At 42.4% G+C, this 22961-nt stretch overlaps 1 protein-coding gene across 8 annotated transcripts in view; it reads left to right on the plus strand.

Moving 5' to 3' along the window:
- The window catches only part of GARNL3 (GTPase activating Rap/RanGAP domain like 3), a 153868-nt gene that overhangs the window by 10647 nt on the left and 120260 nt on the right, over positions 1-22961 (plus strand). For 6 of the 8 annotated variants that reach the window (XM_039506413.1, XM_039506412.1, XM_039506416.1 and 3 more), the window contains exons 2-3: positions 2972-3033; positions 9017-9086. In XM_039506413.1, coding sequence (XP_039362347.1) covers positions 2990-3033; positions 9017-9086 — 114 coding nt within the window. In that variant the 5' untranslated portion in view covers positions 2972-2989. The remainder of the gene's footprint in view (positions 1-2971; positions 3034-9016; positions 9087-22961) is intronic. The other 2 variants (XM_039506411.1, XM_039506415.1) reach the window with 1 other exon arrangement.

Here is a 22961-nt window from a genome sequence, read left to right on the forward strand (position 1 = left end):
GGAGATGGATGGCAGGAGATAAATCACTTGATCATTACCTGTTAGGTTCACTTCCTTTGGGGCACCTGGCATTGGCCACTGTCGGTAGACAGGATACTGGGTTAGATGGACCTTTGGTCTGACCCAGTATGGCCGTTCTTATGTTCTAAGCATGTCCAGAAAAGTGGTATAATCAGGAAGAGCAGCAAGGAAGATGGTTACCTGAGGAGATTGGTAATGGGTTATAGTGTTTTTTGTCTCCAGACTATCAAATCCAATCCAGACAAAGGTAACTACTGATCGAGTTGTCATCTGCTAATTTCTTTCATAACCTTAATGAAATATGTTGGAGTGGGGGAATCTTACTTCGGTTACTAGTAGATAGGTGTCCAGATCTAGAAAAACATCTTTTGAATTGGTCCATTTGTTCCTTTACTTTGATTCCATGTCACCAAAAAGCTTTCCAGAACAATGTTGTGTCCCATTGGACAATTAATTTAGGTTCTTGAGTTACATGGAAGGCAAATTCCATATCTTAGTACCCCTCCCTAAGAACTTATAGCTTCCTCATGTTTGTTTTAAACAAGGGAACTGTTAGCTTACATAACTCAGATGTCTCAATGACTTTAAGTATTAGATGGAGAGAGAGAGGTGGTCTGTTAGGCAACTCTTTTTAAGGAATATAGATTAAAATCAACACCTTTTAATTTCTCTGTAAGACCAATGAAAATCCTATGTAGATCAGAGAATCCCTGTAAGAAATGGTGCTCAGCAAATAGATTCCCAAGTTGAGCACCTAAAGTTCTAGATCGATCAGAGGTACCAAAGAAGACAATGTAGTCTCCTGGCCAAGCATAAATTTTAAGTAATCTTGACCACTGCTACTACCTGAACTTTGATTGACAGTTGCAGGTCCATCGGGACTCCCACCTTACAAACCTGAATAACAAAAGGCAGACAAATTCTCATAATAGAGGGAGCAGCTATTATCACCACTTCTCCCAAACCAACAGTATCACCTCAGTCTCATCTGGGTTAAAGTGCAGTCAGTTTACCCTCTGCAAGTTCTCATCTCAACAAGACACTAAGAGGCAGCTCACTAGCTGGACCTAATGAAACAAACATAAAGATGAGTGCCTTCTGCATATTGGAGAGACTGTGGTCCAGACCACCCTTGGGGTAGATGAGCAAATACCAGAACCAATACAAAGCAAATACCAGGGCCTGAATCCTCTCAACAAGAAAAGAACTGAGCCACTTCAAAAACTATTCCTACCATCCCTGTCAGTGTCCACAGTTGTTGACCAGAAGGTGGTGGTGGCACAGAATCAGAGGTGCTGAGCAAATTAAAATCAGAATGAATATCTGGTTCTTGTAATTTGCCAGCAGGAGATAAACCACTAAGAACATAGGAACGGCCATACTGGGTCAGACCAAAAGTCCATCTAGCCCAGTATCCTGTCTTCTGACAGTGGCCAGTGCAAGGTGCCCCAGAGAGAATGAATATAACAAGTAATCATCAAGTGTCCATCCTCTGTTGCCCATCCCCAGCTTCTGGCAAATAGAGGCTAGGGACACCATCTCTGCCCATCCCGGATAATAGTCATTGATGGACCTATTCTCCATTAATTTATCTAGTTCTTTTTTGAACCCTGTTATAGTCTTGGCCTTCACAACATCCTCTGGCAAGGAGTTCCACAGGTTGACAGCGTGTTGTGTGAAAAAATACTTCCTTTTATTTGTTTTAAACCTGCTGCCTGTTAACCCTCTGTAGTCTCCATACAATACCCGGGCTTAAAACTCTACCTATCATGATCAAAGAAATCTAAGGACTCTGGGTATTGCCAGAGCTGCTGCCCCATGAGACAGACAGTTGCAGCCTATATAGATGCAGGATCTCGTAATTACTCTCTCCCTTTCTAATTTCTCCCTCTTGTTGTCCTGCTGTTAGTAATCATTATATTTCTTGTCGTAAATAGATTATAAGCTCTTTGCGACAGGAACTGTCTACTTATATGGTTGCACAAGGCCCAGAACAAAGTGTTCTGCTGATTTGGGCGTTTTGATACTGCACCTGAAAAGATACCCTAAACTCGGTTGTAAAAGGTATATGAAAGTTCACAAGATGTTATAATAACCATGAAAAATAGGTTAAGTTGTTTACGACAGTGAATGTATAATAGGTGCAAGGAAACCAGACAGAAAAACTGTCTGTCCAAACAAAATGACCTATTGATTAACGACTGTGGGGAGATCATACTTGGTAAATAAGAAAATGTTGGAACAAAGTTACTACTTCCAGTTTTGGCTTACGGAAATTGATTTAATTGGACAAAATAACGAGGCTAAAATATGCCACCCACTTTTACTACTTTCTGTGGCTCTTAAAAAGAGATTTTGAAGGGGAAACAATCTTCCCTCAGCTCATCTGCCAGCATTGCAACTCATTTTGGCTCATCTAAAAGGCTTTCCTCCTGAGACGAATGCTGGTTGGCCTTGCTGTTGTTTAAGGAATGTTGTTTTCATCTGTAAGGGCTGAAAAATCATCAGATTATCATGGCATCCAGTCCTCAGACCTCCAGTGGAGATAGCTAATTACCAGCACTACAAAAGCTTGTAAGATCCTATATTGTATTCCCTTCCCTTGCTGTGTTGTTTTCTTCCCCACTGTTTCTTTCCTCCTGTCCTATCTTACTCTCTTGGCTTTTAGTCAAATCCTGAAGTCAGCTATGCTGCATTCATCATTACTTTCTTGTCTAAGGATCCAGCCAGATGGTGGCCCTGACCAGATCATAACTAATCAAGCTTTAAAGAGCAGGTGTCATGGTTGACTTGCCAGCCAAAGCATCCACTCGTAACTAACCAGTGGTTTAGTGTTTCCTTTTCTGTCCTGTTTCTCCTCCACCTTGAGTCTGTTTCTTAAGAACAGGACAAGTGAATCTCCTTCACATTAGGACTGAGAGTAAAATTAACTTTTTCCTTTTTTCATCAGAGAAAAGTTGTTCTGAAAATGGGAGAGTCTGATACTTTGACTCCAAAAGCAGAGAGACTTTGGTAAGGTCTGAAATTTATTTTGCATAATCACTCAGTTTCAATATAAATGCTTGTTTTAATTTCTTCTTTCTTTTTCTCTTTTTTTTTTGGTTTTTGTTTTAATCAATATATTTTTAATTTGAATGATTTTGGGGGTTTGGGTAAACCCCAAACTATTTAAAACCAACACCAAACCTATCTATCTCTGTTTAATGTTGGACAGTGAAAAGAGTTTATAACACGTTTAACTCCTTAGGCCTTTGAGATCAATATCCATACAGCATGGCAGAGGTAAGGGAGCTAGCTTAGGACTTAGAAGACCTGGATTCAATTCCCTGCCCTACCACATAGTTCCCGTGATCTTGGGCAAACTGATCTGTGCCTCAGGTAAAATGGGGATAACAGTACTTCTCTGTGTCACACATAAGTACTTCAGACAGATATGTGGGATACATTGCAAAGTGAAATTTTTCATTAACTTTTAGTTTGATACAATGTTCTCAAGAAGAAAAACCAAAGGTGACACACAGAAATGGATACATTATATAGCGTGAAGCTTTGAGCAAACTTTAGAAATCTCGTCTTCCTATGAGTCACAAAGACTAATGCCACACAATTTTATAACAATTTTTTTTTCAAAAGCACCAAAGAACACATACAAAACATTTATAGTATAATGTCTTGGTAAGGTGAACAGTACATACTTACAGTTAGTGCTCCTCATGTATCACACAGAGTAAAGCATTTTTTTTGTTTAAAATGTAAAATAAAAGTTTTCAGGAATAAAATTTGTCTGTCTGCTTTTTATGGTTGGCCACTTCCACTTGTAAATCCTTCTCAGTCTTGCATGCAGCTCATAGCAATTCTCAAAGCCATGATTCTATCATATCTTGTGGAAAATGTCCACTGCATGTAGCTGTTCTATAAGCGAAGGCTCTTCAGGTTCATCATCCAATGCACTATTGTCTTGTGGCTCAGCAGCCTGTAGGTGTTTCACAGCCTCTACTGTCTCCAGAAATTCTTCATCAATGAGCTCACCTTCCGTCTGCAAATGACTGTCATATTCAACAATGGCCTCAAATTCATGTGCTTTTAGAGTTTCCGGAACTGATGCATTGGCCAGCACATTGATGTCCACCAGGTCAGCACTTTCTGTTGCTGTTGAAAACTGGTTTAGAAAGGGAGGGTTTGCAGCAGTCTTGGGGAGAACAATGGCCCATGACTTCTTAACAAGATGAAATACATCAGAGTTGTTCTTTGTCAACATCCAATGCTTGTAAGTGTGGGTCAGCATCAAGAGATGTGATGATGCTTGCAGTAAGATTATCACAGTAGAGACCATTGAAGTTTTTAATGACACTCATGTCCATTGGGTGCGTGGCTAAGTTTGTGTTTGGAGGGAAGAATTTTAACAGAATGTGTGATAGCTCTACATTAAGTGAATGAGCCGGGCAATTTAGCCACTCTTCAAACAACAAATGTGCATCCAGGCATTTGCGGAGCTTTGGTAGATCATGGCAGCTTTGAGTGGTCCTTGGGAAACAATGAGGCCACTTGCTCTTTTCAACCACTGTAAGATGGGATTTCTCCATTCCATCCATGTTTGCACAACACACCAATGAAATGTGGTCCGTAGCTTTATTCTTTTTTCTTCCCCCTCCTGCAAACCCTTCTTTCATCATGCTACAGCCTATGTTGGGAAAGCCCAGTAGAAGAGACCAGGTTCATCAGCACTCAAGATGTCACATGGCTGGAACGTCTCTAGAATGCTGGGTAAGATGTCCATCCTCCATTCAGTAGCCACCAGAAGATCAGTGTCTTGTTTCTCGCTATGCTCTTTATGTTGAATGACAGTGTGCAGGGCTTTCCATTGAATGAGCCAGCCATCTGAAGGGTTGAACTCCTTCCGCTGCTCTGCTGCTAGCTGACTAGCTTCATTTCTACTTTGGTTTGGAGAGTCAAGCACTTTGGCCAAGCTTATGTTGAAACCAGAGTTACAGGGTTTCACCGACGTCTGCCTCCTTTCCATTGTGTTGATGCTTGCAGCCTTGGTTTGTGCTGCTTCTATGCTCCTGTAAAATGTTAGGGCTGTTCTTCAGAATCGGTCAAACAGTTGACTTTGAGATACCAAATTTTTTGGCTACATGCACTTGCCTAGCACTGGGCACACATAGGGGCTCTAGAACCCAAACTTTATTGGTGAAAGATAGGTCCAAGCATTTGGAGGCTGTGGTACGCAGCAGAAGTGTTGAGCTGTGTGTTCTTAGAGCCAGGACATTGATTACAGATAGGAACTCTCCTCTTAAAAAAAAAAAAAAAAAAAATAGTTGCTAACAAGTGGCCAGTAACTGAATCCTATTAACATTGATAATAGGATGGGATTGGTTCCTGACAGTGTATTGCCATAATTGGAAGTTACTTTTATAAGTATTGCTATAAAGTGGAATCTACTGTAATTTATTTTAAAGCCTTAGTTATATGTAATATAATACAGTATAATCATGACATGTGGGATAATCTGTTTATATTCATTTGTGTGGTAAGTAGTAAAATTTAAAAAGTGTGTAAATCTCACTTTCCAACATGATGTATGTGTTTTTGAAAATCCTAGCCAAGATCTGAATTATGTCCCTAGAACTTGTCCCTGCCAGCAGGTATATGGGATCTTGGGGAGCAATTACCACACGGGTGGGGTGCAAAATAAACTTTATTAAGAAAATGCAAAAACAGGGAAAATTTAATAGTGAGGGGTGTGGGGTTTGTTAAGGTAGACAATTGGGGAGGGGTTTCTTTTGGTGAACAGTATAGGGGGTTTCAATAGTGGGGTACAATACAGTTGGTGAACAATTAACACTGAGGTATAAATGTAACAGGCAGTTAACAATTTCTATGTAGAAAGGTGAGTCACAGCAGCATATATCCAACTAACAGTTATGGAGAAATATGTTAAATAACAAACAATTTTAGGTAAAAATGTGTCACAGTGGTGTAAATATAGAATGTGAGGTGTATCAGAGAGGAAAAAGTAACCAATGGGGTTTTATGCTAGATTGGGATGGGGGGAGAGGAGTACGTGGTGGAGCAGAGGGAGATTTAAACTTAGAGAGACACAGAGAACAGACAGACTGTAAGGAGTCAGAGGGACACAAAGAAGCTGGGGGTGGGGGGTTGCAGTAGAAAGACAGACTTAACCACAATTATACAAAACACAGTAAAATCTTATCTATGATCTAACTTAACCAAGACTACACAAATTAGCAAGTAACAAAACACAATGCAACAATTCTCTAAGCCTAATTTACAGAGTATAATGCTAAACCTAATTTAACCTAATGAGTGCACCTTATACTAGGGGGTGGTTCTTTAAGGGTGTGGCTGCAGCAGTGGAGCAACTGCAAGTGAGCTGCCCAGGATAGAATTCAGGGAGGCACAGGCTTATTTCTAGCAGCAAAGGAGCTGTAGAACCAGAAACAGATTACAGATGCAGACCAAGGAGTTAACTTGGGTCTGTCCGTTGGGGGAAGAAAAAGTCAGCAGCTAGAACAGGGAGGGTCTGCAAGAGAGAGTTCTTACCAATCCCCAGGACAACAGCAGAGGCAGGCACAGCAGCAGCATCAGAGGGGACAGAGAGGACTCAATTCGTTCAAAATAATCAGGAGATCTCCAGGCAAAATTCGTTGTTCGTGGGAGGGGAGTTTAAAAACGGGGGTACGCTCAAAAACAAACGAGAGCAGGGGGAGGGCCTCCCAAAGACCCCTAGCTGATCAGACCAGGTGGCAAAGTAAGGACCTTCCCGAGGTCTGCTTAGAAAATGTCTGGTTATATAGGCAGACTTAGGCAGTTTCCCGCCAGTAACTTTGATTGGTCCCCCTTGTTAGAGGGGAGGAGAGAAAACAGGGAAAGGTCTTCAGGTGGGCACAGACATGTCCGGGCTAGTCCTAAGTCACAGGTATGACTTACATGCTCAGCTATGTGGCCATATAAGGTCTTGCATTCTTGGGCAGTGCCCCCTACACCGAGCCCAGGTCTGAACAAAGGAGGCAGGGGCCCACCCCCACCTGAGCAGAGCAATGGCTCCGGTTAGTCTGCAAAGGCCATTCCACTGAGCAGGGCCAGGCTATGACTCTTGCTAGCCCCATGGCCGGGAGGGGCGGCCACACAGAAAGGAAAACAAAAAAAGGAATGCAGCAGGGAGGCAGCTGTAACAGACAGAACTCAGTTCTCTTATCCAGTTTTCCATACTTCACTAAAGAATATAGTGTTTTTTTTCTGTCTGGTGTGTGGGTGTGTGATTTATATAAGTAGGTGGTGGATGAATAGATATAGACTAGATGATGGAGTGGTGTAATGTGAAGGTTGTGTTAGCATGACTTTGGGATGGCAACTCTACCCATCAGCAGCTTAGATACTTGTGTAATGTGGGTCATCTCAAATGAGTACCAGTAACACTTCATTGTATTTTCTGTATAATCCTTATATTTGAGAGAGAGTATTTTAGAATTATTTTGCCAAGTTTTAAAATTTTTATTACAGCTGTTTCATTTGTATTTTTCCACCTAAATTTATGCTGCCTTGACTCCAACCACACAGAAGTCAAAAGAAAAGAATAACTAAGGCATTTTAAATATCTGTAAATACAACCAAAAATAGCTTTTCTATATTAAAAATTGTAATTTTAAATGTTGGTACCTTTGGGTTTTGTAGGGCTGAAGCAAGTGCTCTGAGTCTTACTGAAAGCTAAGCAATTCTCCTTCCATACAGTTAAAGCTGCAGTTTCTACCATTGATGTTTCCAAAGATATCTAACAGGATATCTGTTCTTGGTCTGTGACTGACGGTTGCCCATGTTACATCAAAGCAATTTTTTGAGGAAAATATTTTTTTAGCAAGTTGAAGAAATCTATATAATTGTAGTGACTGTTGGAAGCTAGTGGTAAGCTTGGGTTGTCAGGAAAAGTGCTGGGGAGATTGACTAGTAGATAGTGCAGGTCAGGCAGTCAAAGGTTTATTCTAAATTACAGCCTTGCCTTTTTTTAGATGGTACACCTCTACCCTGATATAACGCCACCTGATATAACACAAATTTGGATATAACACGGTAAAGCAGCACTCCGGGGGCGGGGGCTGCGCGCTCTGGCGGATCAAATCAAGTTCAATATAACGCGGTTTCACCTATAACATGGTAAGATTTTTTGGCTCCCGAGGACAGCGTTATATCAAGGTGGAGGTGTATTTATAACATGGATATCACCACTATATATGTGGGGCCAACGTGTACTATAGGTATTGAGAAAGAATAATGTATTTGCCACTTGTTCTAGGTACACCAAACCCATAAATTGATGATATACATTATACACCTATGAAATCACTATGTTTGAATGCACGTTTGCACCCACATACATTTAACTTGGGGCTAGACTTCCATTTATTCTGAGTGAGAATTTTATTTTTTGTCATTAAAGCCTAGTGGAGGAGGAAACTATACATTAATTATTGTTTTTTAAAAAACTTCAGCAGTAAAATCATTGTATTTTTCTTTTCTATGAGTATTTAGGACAAATAAAGAGATTCTCCTGTAAGAAAGTTAATTACAGCATACCACGTGTCAGCAAATATAGCTCATGTAGGCTGTCCTGTCCTATGCGTTAAGTTTACTGCAGGGTTTCTTTTCCCTTAGGTTAGGCAGAGATCTCAAATGCAATTTATAATCACCATCCACCCTGGAACTCTCAGTTGATCACATAATGACTAAATATTTAATTTAATAATGGTTTTTCCTTCCGATCAAGCTCAGGCATTTCATTCTCTTTCAGGGTAATATGAAATCTAGACTGCAATGGCTGCTAGAGGTTGTGCATGTTGTAAGGAGGGTTCCCTGCAGTGATGAGCTTATGCACCGCAAACCTTGTTCAGCAGGAATGATTTTTGTCAATGATAGCTGAGTATTGCAGGAGCTTTAGGGCCAGTTAACTATGTCTACTGATGAAGCATTTCTGTTCCAGTTCTGTCTCCGAAGACTTGGGCTGTAGACGTGGCGAGTTCAGCAGAAAGCATTATGGATCTGTGGAGCTGGTAAGTTTGTATAGACCATTCCATGATTCTCAATTGATTTGAATTTTAGCAGCTTGTAATGCAGAGCTTGTGGAAATCTATTTTTGTTTATGTGCAGGTGAAATATCACAAAAGCATCACAAATAGCCTGGGAAAATAAGATTCTTACGTTGAGTTTGAAAATTATAATGTCTTAAATCTATTTTGAAGTGGATATTTAATATCTTTGCTTGCAGACCTTTCACTTTAATCTAAATCTCTGCCGGTCTGTTGAAAAATAGTGTGTATCTAGCATATAGCCCCCCTCCCCCAAAAGCCTGTTTTGTTGATATTAATTGGAGGTTGACAAAAGAGCAGCACTGTGTTTTTATAATTGATTGATATTTTTTTGTGGGTGTTTATTAGTGGGGTGGGGTGGAGAGGTTGAAGTTAAAAATGGAGGTATAATTTTATTATTGAAGAATCCCTGCCCAAAAAATCCATGCTAATTTATTTTGTTTAAGATTTTTCTTCAAATCTAGGCATGAAGTGAACATTTTTACTTTTAATGAAGGAAGAACTTGGATACTGCATAAATTAACAGTGTATAAGTTATTGAAACACTGTCATTGACTATAGATAGGCAGAATGAAATTGTCCAAGTTGATACAGGGAAACTGAGGGGGAGGGGAATAGGGAAAAGCTGTATTTTTACTCTTAATATAGGAAGGAATCTGGAATATCTTATTAGATAGCACTGTGATTTTAAGATGGTAGAAAGTGTATTAATTGATAAGTATGCCGATTATGTACACTGGAAGATTATTGTTCAGCAGTACAGTTGTGAGAAGACCAAGGATCAGATTTTTATAAACACACACACACACACACACACACGCGTATTTTCTGTACGAATTCAAGGTATTATCTCTGGTGATTAATAATAAAAGAAATAATCATAAGAGGGCAAATGAACTGTTGTCTACTCAACAGACTATTTGCACCCTACTGAAAGTATTTAGGTCATTATTTGAAAAACTATCTGCAAATTTTTATTCATGGGTCCAAAGTACAGTAATTTAGGACAAGTGGCCTTAATTTTTGGCTTGTTTGTTCTTTATCTGTTTGACATTTTGGAAAATCTACTTGTGGTATCACATATGGTAGAAACAATTTTTTTTTCTGTCACAATCATAACTGTGGCTAGAATTTTGGTGATGTGGTGATGGTGTTCACAGTAATTGTGAATTTTAATAAAGTTTGTGACCCGCTACAGTGGTCACTCCTGTGGTCCCAGTTCCCTGCTCTGGGCATTGCAACCTGGCCCACGTGGTGACAGTGCCACTCAGGTTTGGCATGTCTTCCCATCTGTAGATGAAGACAGAGGGGCGGATGTGCCAAACCTGAGTGATGTGGCAACCTAGTGCGCAGAGTTACAATGCTTGGAGCGGGGAGACGGGTCCAGCCCATGGGACAGGAGCTGCCACTGTGAGGTGAGAGTATAGTGAGTTTGCTCTTCTGTCCTTCCAGTCCCCTGAGGCCTCCCCTCCTTGGTGGGGTGGGCTTGCTCTCTAGTCTCCCCTCTTCAACACCCCTCTCTCAGCCTTCCCTCCTTGCTGGGCTGAGCCACTCTTCAACACGTCTTTTCCCACAGCCCTTGGTTATGGGCTTTCCATGACTATGGATTTTTTTCCCAGCACCTGTGCTATGAAATTGACTAAATTGTGTGTGACACAATCGTAGCTTCAGGCATATTTTTTCGATCTTTTCTACTTAGTAAATATCAGTTCTCCTAACATTAGGTTTTAAATGTTAAATAATGGCTGACATGGAGCTGAAATTGAGGGGACAATTTTGGCTGTCATGAAATGTGGTTTAACTTTTCTCCTTATTAAAATCCCTGTAATTCTTCAGGCTTTTAAAAACAAAATATTGAATCAATGCTTTTTTTCCCCGAGCCTGTTCACTTCTTGAACAATTTTATTTTCTGCTGGGGATTTCTACCCTTAGTGCAACAAAGCCTGATCTACCCTAGAATTTCTCCCTAAATTACCACTGGTGCAACTACAGCAGTGGTAGCAATAACAGGAGATCTTGTGTAGACAATGCACCAGCAGCTGCTGGTACATAAGAACATAAGAGAGGCCGTACCGGGTCAGACCAAAGGTCCATCTAGCCCAGTATCTGTCTACCGACAGTGGCCAATGCCAGGTGCCCCTGAGGGAGTGAACCTAACAGGCAATGATCAAGTGATCTCTCTCCTGCCATCCATCTCCATCCTCTGACGAACAGAGGCTAGGGACACCATTCTTACCCATCCTGGCTAATAGCCATTTATGGACTTAGCCACCATGAATTTATCCAGTCCCCTTTTAAACATTGTTATAGTCCTAGCCTTCACAACCTCCTCAGGTAAGGAGTTCCACAAGTTGACTGTGCGCTGCGTGAAGAAGAACTTCCTTTTATTTGTTTTAAACCTGCTGCCTATTAATTTCATTTGGTGACCCCTAGTTCTTGTATTATGGGAATAAGTAAATAACTTTTCCTTATCCACTTTCTCAACATCACTCATGATTTTATATACCTCTATCATGTCCCCCCTTAGTCTCCTCTTTTCCAAACTGAAGAGTCCTAGCCTCTTTAATCTTTCCTCATATGGGACCCTCTCTAAACCCCTAATCATTTTAGTTGCTCTTTTCTGAACCTTTTCTAGTGCTAGAATATCTTTTTTGAGGTGAGGAGACCACATCTGTACACAGTATTCGAGATGTGGGCGTACCATGGATTTATATAAGGGCAATAATATATTCTCAGTCTTATTCTCTATCCCCTTTTTATTTATTCCTAACATCCTGTTTGCTTTTTTGACCGCCTCTGCACACTGCGTGGACATCTTCAGAGAACTATCCACGATAACTCCAAGATCTTTTTCCTGACTCGTTGTAGCTAAATTAACCCCCATCATGTTGTATGTATAGTTGGGGTTATTTTTTCCAATGTGCATTACTTTACATTTATCCACATTAAATTTCATTTGCCATTTTGTTGCCCAATCACTTAGTTTTGTGAGATCTTTTTGAAGTTCTTCACAATCTGCTTTGGTCTTAACTATCTTGAGTAGTTTAGTGTCATCTGCAAACTTTGCCACCTCACTGTTTACCCCTTTCTCCAGATCATTTATGAATAAATTGAATAGGATTGGTCCTAGGACTGACCCTTGGGGAACACCACTAGTTACCCCTCTCCATTCTGAGAATTTACCATTAATTCCTACCCTTTGTTCCCTGTCCTTTAACCAGTTCTCAATCCATGAAAGGACCTTCCCTTTTATCCCATGACAGCTTAATTTACGTAAGAGCCTTTGGTGAGGACCTTGTCAAAGGCTTTCTGGAAATCTAAGTACACTATGTCTACGGATCCCCCTTGTCCACATGTTTGTTGACCCCTTCAAAGAACTGTAATAGATTAGTAAGACACGATTTCCCTTTACAGAAACCATGTTGACTATTGCTCAAGAGTTTATGTTTTTCTATGCGTCTGACAATTTTATTCTTTACTATTGTTTCAACTAATTTGCCCGGTACCGACGTTAGACTTACCGGTCTGTAATTGCCAGGATCACCCCTAGAGCCCTTTTTAAATATTGGCGTTACATTAGCTAACTTCCAGTCATTGGGTACCGAAGCCGATTTAAAGGACAGGTTACAAACCTTGGTTAATAGTTCCGCAACTTCACATTTGAGTTCTTTCAGAACTCTTGGGTGAATGCCATCTGGTCCTGGTGACTTGTTAATGTTGAGTTTATCAATTAATTCCAAAACCTCCTCTAGTGACACTTCAATCTGTGACAGTTCCTCAGATTTGTCACCTACAAAAGCCAGCTCAGGTTTGGGAATCTTCCTAACATCCTCAGCCGTGAAGACTGAAGCAAAGAATCCATTTAGTTTCTCCGCAATGACTTTATCATCTTTAAGCGCTCCTTTTGTATTTTCATTGTCAAGGGGCCCCACTGGTTGTTTAGCAGGCTTCCTGCTTCTGATGTACTTAAAAAACATTTTGTTATTACCTTTGGAGTTTTTGGCTAGCCGTTCTTCAAACTCCTCTTTGGCTTTTCTTATTACACTCTTGCACTTAAGTTGGCAGTGTTTGTGCTCCTTTCTATTTGCCTCACTGGGATTTGACTTCCACTTTTTAAAGGAAGTCTTTTTTACTTATATGTGTTCTTGTCCTGCTCTGATCATGGTTTGCGTATTGTATTTTAATCCAGTTACTTATAAGCATTTGTTCTCACAAAACTCTTCTGAGGTAAATAGTATTATATCCATTTTGTTGATGAGTAAACTGAGGTATAGAGAAGTGACTTGCTCTAAGCCGCACAGTGAGTCATTGGCAGAGCTGGAAATGGAGCTCAGCACCCTTGACTCCCAGTCCTCTACTCTAAATGCAGCACACGCTGCCTCTCTGTACATACGCACCACACATTTCCAAATTTATTAGTTACTTAAATAACATACATACTAAATAGGCTTTAGTTTGGATGTGATCATGGAAATTTGGCAAGTCTGATTTAAGAGTCTCCTGAGCTACAATTTCATAAAATGTTTAAATAGTCAAAGCAGCTTTTACAGTTGATTGATATACTCTAGTTCAATCACAACTTATTGAGCTTGATGCAGTAATAACTTGGTGAAAATGTATGTCGCAAGTAGTGTGGTAGGTCGGACTGGTCCCTTCTGGCCTTAAATCTATGAATACATGAATTTATAAAAAGCAGTCTATAATGATCCAAAAAATGAGTGAAAAAAATCAATTGAAATAGGAAGGAAGTAAAGGCAAATTATAACCGAAATAATCTTCTTGTACCTGATTTTAATTGTTTTGTTATTTTATTATTTAGAAATTCTTATAGACATAGACTGAACAACTCTAGTGATCAGCTTGATTCCTCCTTAATATGTTCAGAGAACAAATTACTTATATGTATACATCAGTTTTTAATATGCATTCAGTACAGTATTTCTGAGTACATGTACTATATTTAGAATAACATGCTCATTTAAAAATCAGATTTCTTCTACCTCATCCATCTATCTATCTATCTGGGCTGTTGATTAATTATAGTTAACTTACGCGATTAACTAAAAAAATTAATTGTGTTTAATCGCAGTTTTAATTGCATTGTTAAACAATAGAATACCAATTCAAATGTATTAAATATTTTTGGATATTCTACGTTTTCAAATATATTGATGTCAGTTACAACACAGAATACAAAGTGTACACTGCTCACTTTATATTATTTTTATTACAAATATTTGCACTGTAAAAATGATAAACCATATTTTTCAATTCACCTCATACAAGTACTGTAGTGCAATCTCTATCATGAAAGTGCAACTTGCAAATGTAGCCTTTTTTTGTTACAAAATTGCACTCAAAAACAAAACAATGCAAAACTTCAGAGCCTACAAGTCAGTCTTACTTCTCGTTCTGCCATTCGCTTAGACAAATAACGTTGTTTACATTTACGTGAGATAATGCTACCCACTTCTTATTTACAATGTCACCAGAAAGTGAGAACAGATGTTTGGATGGGACTTTTGTAGCTGGCATTGCAAGGTATTTACGTGCCAGATATGCTAAACATTCGTATGCCCCTTCATGCACCATTCCAGAGGATGTGCTTCCATGCTGATGACACTTGTTAAAGAAATAATGTGTTAATTAAATTAGTGACTGAACTCTTTGTGGAAGAATTGTTTGTCTCTGGCTCTATTTTACCCATATTCTGCCATATATTTCATGTTATGGTAGTCTCGGATGATGACTAAGCACATGTTCATTTTAAGAGCACTTTTGCTGCAGATTTGACAAAACGCAAAGAAGGTACCGATATGAGATTTCTAAAGATAGCTACAGCACTCAACCCAAGGTTTAAGAATCTGAAGTGCCTTCCAAAATCTGAGAGGGATGAGGTGTGGAGCATGCTTCCAGAAGCTGTAAAAGAGCAACACTCCGATGTGGAAACTACAGAATCTGAACCACCAAAAAAGAAAATCAACATTCTGCTGGTGGCATCTGACTCAGATGATGAAAATGCACGTGCATCAGTCTGCACTGCTTTGGATTGTTATTGAGCTGAACCCGTCATCAGCCTGGACACATGTGCTCTGGAATGATGGTTGAAGCATGAAGGGACATATGAATCTTTAGCGCATTTGTCATGTAAATAACTTGCGACACCAAATACAACAATGCCATGTGAAAACAAGTTCTCACTTTCAGGTGATGTGAACAAGAAGCGGGTAGCATTATCTCCTACAAATGTAAACAAACTTGTTTGTCTGATCAATTGGCTGAACAAGAAATAGGACTGAGTGGACTTGTAGACTCTAAAGTTTTACACTATTTTATTTTTTAATGAAGTTTTTTTTTGTACATAATTCTACATTTGTAAGTTCAACTTTCATGATAAAGAGACTGCACTACAGTATTTGTATTAGGTGAATTGAAATACAATTTCTTTTGTTTTTTTACAGCGCAAATATTTGTAATCAAAACTAAATATAAAGTGAGCACTGTATACTTTGTAGTCTGTTATAATTGAAATCAATATATTTGAAAATGTAAAAAAAATCCAAAAATATTTAAATAAATGGTATTCTATTATTGTTTAACAATAATACTGCTTACACATTGAGTACTTCTGAAAATTCCATGCTTTGAGTCTGAAACAGCATGTAAAGCAAATTCTAGCCATAGACCCTCCACAGTTCCATGTGCAAAGTGGACTTCTTTGACCTTGACTTCTTCAGTATGAACATAGAGTAGTGTGTATATATAACAGAAAATAGCCTACAAAACTACATTGCACACACAATTCTTCCCCGAGGGAGAGTATGAAAGGGAGAATGAACTACAGGTGACAGATATTAACTACATCACTTAATGTACTACTGAAAGGCGCTTAGATACTACAGTGATGAAGGCAGGAGAAGAACCTATATAGAATTACATACAGAAAATACATTGAAAGACCATTAAGTTGCAGAGTCAACAAAAGCAGTCAGAAGCTAGAAAATGCCAATATTAAGGTTGCATATGCCACTTTAATGTGATCTCCCTTGTGTATATGCATTTTGATACAGATTTTTAATTATATAAAGACATTATTTTTCCACAGAACCTCTGCCTCATTCAGTGCACAGGTTGGATGGGGCTTACTGAGTGAGCAGCTTATTGAGTATTTTATCCTAGTCAATGTGTGGCACCATACGTTATTTACTGCGTGCTGTTCAAAATTTGCTTTAAATACAGAATTATTAATTTTCTCATAGCTTTTCTGTGACTTGTCACTGTAGTATTTGAGTTTCACAAATGTAAATTCATTTATCTCCCCGAGAAACACACCTGCTCAATGATGATTCCCTCTTTACAGTTACATTTTGAGACCTATCAGTTCGTTAGTTTTTAATCCATTTAATGTGTGCCCTGTTGATTTTGTATTGTTCAAGCTTTTTATTCAAAAAATTGTGCGGTACCCAGTCTAATGCCTTACAGAAGTTTTAAGAATATTACCTCAACACTGTTACCTGTATCAACCAAACTTGTAATCCTATCAAAGTAACCTGATATCTCTTTTCTATAGGATTTATTTTTCATTAACTTGTAAAGCTTTGTATATGGTTTAAGCTTGTGGAAATCTACTGGAGGGCTTCTTAAAGGAAATAATAATTAAATACATAGAGTTAAATGGAAAAGTGTATGAAATTCAGCACGGGTTTACCAAAAGTAGATCATGCCAGACTAACTTGATGTTTGTTTGATAAGATTAGATCTACTGCATTTCCCTAACTGGATTTCAGCAGAACATTTGATACCATATAATCTGGGAAATTAGTAGTTAAGATGGGGATTAATACAAGAATTGTAAAATGGGTATGGAACTGGCTAAAGGGGAGAGAACAACTGGTTGTACTGAAAGATCTGTCAGACTGCTGGGAGATTACTGGTGGAGTTCCTCACGGATCGGTCTTGGAACTAATCTTTTAAAATAATTTTATTATGTTGGCACAAAAAGCAGGCTTGTGCTACTGAAATTTGGTGATGACACAAACTTGGGAGGTGTTGTCAATAGGGAGGAGGATCAGAATATTGTACAAGAAGAACTGGATGACCTAGAGGACCGGAGTAATAGAAATAGGGTGAAATTTTATAGTACAAACTATAAGTTTGTGCACTTAGGGACTAGTAACAGAAGTTTCTGCTATAAACTATGGGGGTTTTAGTTAAAAATGACAAAGGAGGAGAGAGACCTGAGCTTATTACTTAAGGACTATGAGTCACCAGTGTGGTGCAGCTGTGAACAAGGCAAATACTAGCAGGAGAAAAAGGACCTCCTGGGCCCCAGTTTGGAGTGGGTGCCCCATCCTGCCTTCACTAACTTTGATTTCTCCTGACCACCGGCGAATAGAAACTGCTGTTTTATGAGCAGTTAGTAATTTATGCTTGATTTAACTTGTATCCAAAACAAGCTAACAGACGTGCTCCTGGCTTTCAGTTTAAGAGCAATAATATGTGTAGGCCTTTGCAAAAGTATTTTAAGAAGATTCAAATGCTGCCATATCCCAAATGCTTCTACCATTCTGTCACATTTCTGGCCAACTACCCTTTGCTGGACACCCACAGACTGCTGTGAGGGGAATCCAAACCTCTGGTCCCTGGATCCTGGAGAGTTTTAACTCTCTGGAGTCTGAATGAAATCCAGATACTGCCCCAATCTTGGGGTTCCTAGGTATACTCTTGGGGTACAGACTTTTTATCTAGCACCACCTTCTGAGAGTTGGGACCCACTGTCTAACTACCTAGTCCCTCTGGGCCCAGCATTGACCCTTAGACTTCCTTGGACTTAAACACATGCTCTCAGAACTCCACCCCAAAAATGTGAAGTTTCTGATTTAATAGTGTGTCTCCAGAGGCATGCAGTAGTTATGAAGAATTTAATATACACAGACATTTTGCACAAGTCTAACGCATTTGCTCTTTTCCTTAATTATATAAAGCACAAGAAAGTGTACAAATTATACAAAACAAACCCTACACACATTTCCCTGCCTCTGTTTTCTCACCACTCCAGGTTGGGGTCAGAAATCCTTGGATTGTCCAGAGTCCTTTTGCTTCATTATGTGGTTTACATGCTGGAACGTGGAGCTTTCTGCCCCCTAGGTTACCTTGCTTCCTTAGTCCTGGTCTTATGTATAGTGAGATGTTATTAAAACCCTATTTACCATAAATCAAGTTCTTTTTTGAGTGCTTGCTCGTGTCGTTTCCATTCTAGATGTGTGCGAGCCCACGTGTGTGGCCGTTGGAGATTTTTGCCTTAGTGGTACCCATAGGGCTGGCTCTAGCGCCCTCTAGTGTGCTGCACCCATGACACAGTATATCAGGTGCTGCTGGCCCATGCCCTCTCAGTTCCTTCTTACCGCCTGTGGTGGTCAGTCGGAGCGCCTCTCTTGCTTGTCAAGAGCTAGTGGTTTCTCCCATTGGACTTTGGGCCTTTGTTCGATTGTAGTTCATGTTAAGTAGTTAAGTGCATAGTTAGCTGATAGTTAGGATCCCAGTGGGACTTTGCCCCATGCAGGGCATGCTCGAGCTCCCGGGTTTAAGCCCTGCTTGGTCTGTGGCAGTCCTATGCCTGTGAGTGTCCCCCACAACAGTTGCCTTAAATGCTTGGGGGAATCACACATCATGGAGCGTTGCCAGATCTGTATGAATTTATCGGCCTCGCACCCAGAAGGAGAAGGACATTTGCCTTAGGACTCCTGATGGAGTCTGATCTCTGCCCAGCTTCCGAGCCCTCTATGCAGGCCATACCGAGTACTTTGGCCTCTGTGTGCAGTGTGCCGCTGACACCCGGCTCCTCTCAGCACTGTTTGCTGTTGCCGGTGCTGAAGAAGAAAGCGAATAAGTGCTCACTGGTGTTGAGCAAGGGGGCCCAGAGTTCATCCGATTGAGGGACCAGGCCTGTCCACCAACCTTCTCCGGAACAGTGCGAGCATGCCTCCGCGACTGGGGCTCTTAGCCCTCTTAAAGGTCCATCACTGACTCTGGTGAGAGGTATGGGACCCACCATCCTACCTGCACTGTCGCATCCGAAACCCAGGCACAGAGAGAGCACTGGTCTCCACCTGCTCCTATGATGTCACTGGTCTCCACCTGCTCCTATGATGTCTAAGGTTCCTCAAGAGGGCAAGCAAGCTGTTAAGACCCCTCTGGGGGCAGGACAGCACTGTAGGTCGCTGGACAAGCAATCCCGTGGCAGGTCACAACTGCGCCGCAGGTTGCCAAAACTCTCTTCTTGGATGTTGTTCGCCAGTGTGGGGTTGACACTCCCCATATTATGACTGACACTGTTCGCCCTATTGCCAGTGTGTGTCTAGATGTCGGTCCCGGTCACTGGCACCATGGGACTGCTCCCCCTCATGTTACCAGTCTCTGCAGCACTGTTCCCCCCCCCCATGCCAGTCTCCCAGCACTGGTTCTCCCTGATATAGCCATCGGTCACTTACGCCTAGTCGGTGCTCACTGGTAGCCACGACCAGCAAGCAGACCCAGGCATTGACAGTTCCTCTCTGGTTGCCGGAGAGTGGTTCCCCTGGAACAGAAGCCCAGTTCAGCCCATCGTCCCGGTCTCCGCAACGGGATTTGGTATCGGAAACTGCTCTTCCGTCCACAGCACCACAGTGGCAGCAAGGCCAGTGGCCAACACAGTGGCCGTAATGGGGAGCATGGGGCATTCTGGTGATGACGATGCCCCCTTTTCAGCACACATCAGTGGCCGCGTCAGAGTGAAGATCGACTGCTCCACTGGCACCGGGACTGGAAGCTCGCTCCGAGGTTGAGGTGGAGGATCCGATGCCCACCCCTAAACCTCCCTTTCCAGCGGCTGCCGAGCCCTCAGCGCCTCCACCGATAGCAAGGGCCGCCGCCTCTTCCCCAGACGAGGCGGTCACAGGACCTTCCAGGGCCAGCCCCCAGGATGACTTTAAAGAACACCAAGCCCTTCTCAGGCAGGTGGCCGAGAACTTCGGGCTGGAAGTGCACAAGGTGGCTGAGCAGGAGGACTCCCTTTTCAATGGCCTCTCAGCCTGCAAGCCCGCCTGGATCTATCTACATGTACATGATGGGGTCCTCAAGATTGCTAAGGCTCTGTGGCAGATCCCATCCTCTATCCCACCCACCTCAAAATGGACTGAGAAAAAGTACTTTTTGCCGGCCAAAATTTCGAGTACTTGTATACCCACCCTCCCCCGACCTCACTAGTGGTGTCAGTGGCTGATGAGAAGGACAAGCAGATCCTTACCACCTCAGTCCCCAAGAACAAAGAAGCCAAGAAACTTGATGTGTTTGGGAGAAAAATTTATTCAACAGCAGCTTACATTTCTGGGTGATGAACCATCAGGTCCTGCTGGGCTGATACAATTTTAACCTCTGGGACAGCCTCCAGAAGTTCCAGTACTCCCTTCCTCAGGGTCAGGCTCAGGAGTTTGGTACCCTGGTAGAGGAAGGGACTGCAGCAGCCAGATGCTCCCTGCAAATGGCATGAGACGTGGCAGACTTGGCAGCGGGGATGGTCGCATCGGCTGTGGTATGCAATGCAGCTCCTGGCTCCAAGCGGCAGGCCTTTCCCAGGAGATGCAGGCTCAATTCAGGACCTCCTCTTTGACGGAGTTGGGCTTTTCTCCAATCAAACGGATGCCACGCTACACGGGTTGAAGGACACTAATGCTACCCTTCGCTTGTTGGGCATGCATACCCCTCAGTCTGCCAGAAAGCCATTCTGGCCTCCACAACCGTCGAGGCCTTGGCAAGCCTGGCAGTCTGCAAGGAGAAGGGACATCAGGTTTAGCCATCGCTGCCCTTTTTCCTCTCAATTGCCATGCCAGCCTGGACCCACTAAGCAGCCGGAGAGCCAAAAGTGATCATTTTGAGGGTGCGCTCGAGAGCGATTCCTCAGTCAGCCGGCCGGATCCTGCCCGTCCTTTCCTCAGCCGCCTTTCTCCCTACGCTCGGCCCAGTCACGGGTTATCTTCGACTGCTGGGTCCTGGACATAGTAGCTTGGGGCTATACCCTGCAGTTTGTGGATACCCCTCCGGCTTCCCCATCTCTCTTCAGGGACCCCTCTCACAAGAAACTCCTGGTTCAGAAGGTTGACAAGCTTCTGCAGTGAGGGGGCTGTGGAGGTGGTTCCTTGGGCCGTGGAAGGAAGAGGATTCTATTCCTGATACTTCCTAATCCCGAAGGCCAAGGGAGGCCTCAGACCCATCCTGGACCTGCGTGGCCTAAACAAGTCTTGTGGAACTTCAACTTCTTGAATGGTCTCCCTGGCCTCCATTATCCCCTCCCTGGATCCGGGGGACTGGTACGCCACTCTCGACTTAAAGCACGCTTACTTCCATGTCTCCATATTCTCAGGACACAGATGGTTCCTGCATTTCTTAGTGGCAGGGTGCTGCTTCCAGTTCACAGTGCCACCTTTTGGCCTGTCTTCAGCCCCCAGGGTGTTCATGGAATGCGTGGTGCCAGTAGCGGCTTATCTCAGACGTCAGGGGGTCCAGATCCCTCTGTACCTCGACGACTGGCTCATCAAAGGCTCATCTCCGGGACAGATGTGGAGAAGCCTCGATCTGGTATGCTTCACCTGCAACGACCTGGGCATGTTAATAAACACAGAAAAGTCGACGTTAACGCTGAACCAGCGCATAGAGTTTATTGGAGTGCTTCTCAATTCCACGTGAGCCAGGGCCTTCCTTCCAGAAGCATGCTTTCAGGCCATAGTGGATCTCGTTGCCCACATAGGAGACATCCCATCACCATGGCCCACACTTGCCTGTGGCTGATGGGGCCACATGGCAGCATGCACGTACGTGGTCAGGCATGCCTGGTTTCATCTGCGACCCCTGCAAAACGTGGCTAGCAATGGTCTACATTCCCAGGAGGCAACCCCTAGATCAGGTGTCGGCAGCCTTCGGCACGCGGCGCATCAGGGTAATCCACTGGCAGGCCATGAGACATTTTGTTTACATTGACTGTCTGCAGGCATGACCCTGCAACTCCTAGTGGCTGCGGTTCGCTGTTCCTGGCCAATGGGAACTGTGGGAAGCGGCGTGGTCAAGTTGCACCTGGCAGCCACTTCTGCCCTGAAATGGAAGGTGAAATGCAGGTCTGTCTTTGCCCATCCCATGACGGCACGATTCCTGAAAGGGCTAGAGCACCTGTACCCACACATCCGAGACCCGGTTCCCCTGTGGGACCTGAATCTGGTGCTCTCGAAGCTCATGGGCCCTCCTTTTGAACCCCTAGCTGATTGCTCCCTCCTGCTCCTTTCCTGGAAGGTTATCTTCTTGGACATCATAACATCAGCATAGCGGGTATCCAAGATCATGGTGCTCACGTCAGAGCCGCCCTATATGGTCTTCTACAAGGACAAGTGTTGCGTCTCAGTGCCTCTCAGGCGGGCACGGACAGAGCCCAACAATCAATGTGATTGGTAGCAAAGTCATTTATTTCTCTCCAGCATGCTCTTATATACAATTATGGCAGGCAATCAAGCAATTGCTAATTGGTTAATAAGATAAACACAGGCACAGCTATAACTTCATTGGATAATTGTCATCCTGTACAACTTTCTGATTTATTATCCTGTTTACCTGCCTACTGGCAGATGAGAACCAGCCCAAGGCCAGCATCTCACTACACAGCTCACAGCCTAATTAGCCCGTCCTTGAAGCCTAAACGCTTCAGCTTCTCACATACCCATCTGCCAAGTTCCCACAGACAAGGTCCAGCTGCTCACGCATTCGGCTTTTCTGCCCAAAGTTGTTTCCTAGTTGCACACGGACCAGGACATTTACTTA

The sequence above is a fragment of the Mauremys reevesii genome, linkage group 19 (genome assembly GCF_016161935.1).
Source record: "Mauremys reevesii isolate NIE-2019 linkage group 19, ASM1616193v1, whole genome shotgun sequence".
Lineage (NCBI taxonomy): Eukaryota > Metazoa > Chordata > Testudines > Geoemydidae > Mauremys > Mauremys reevesii.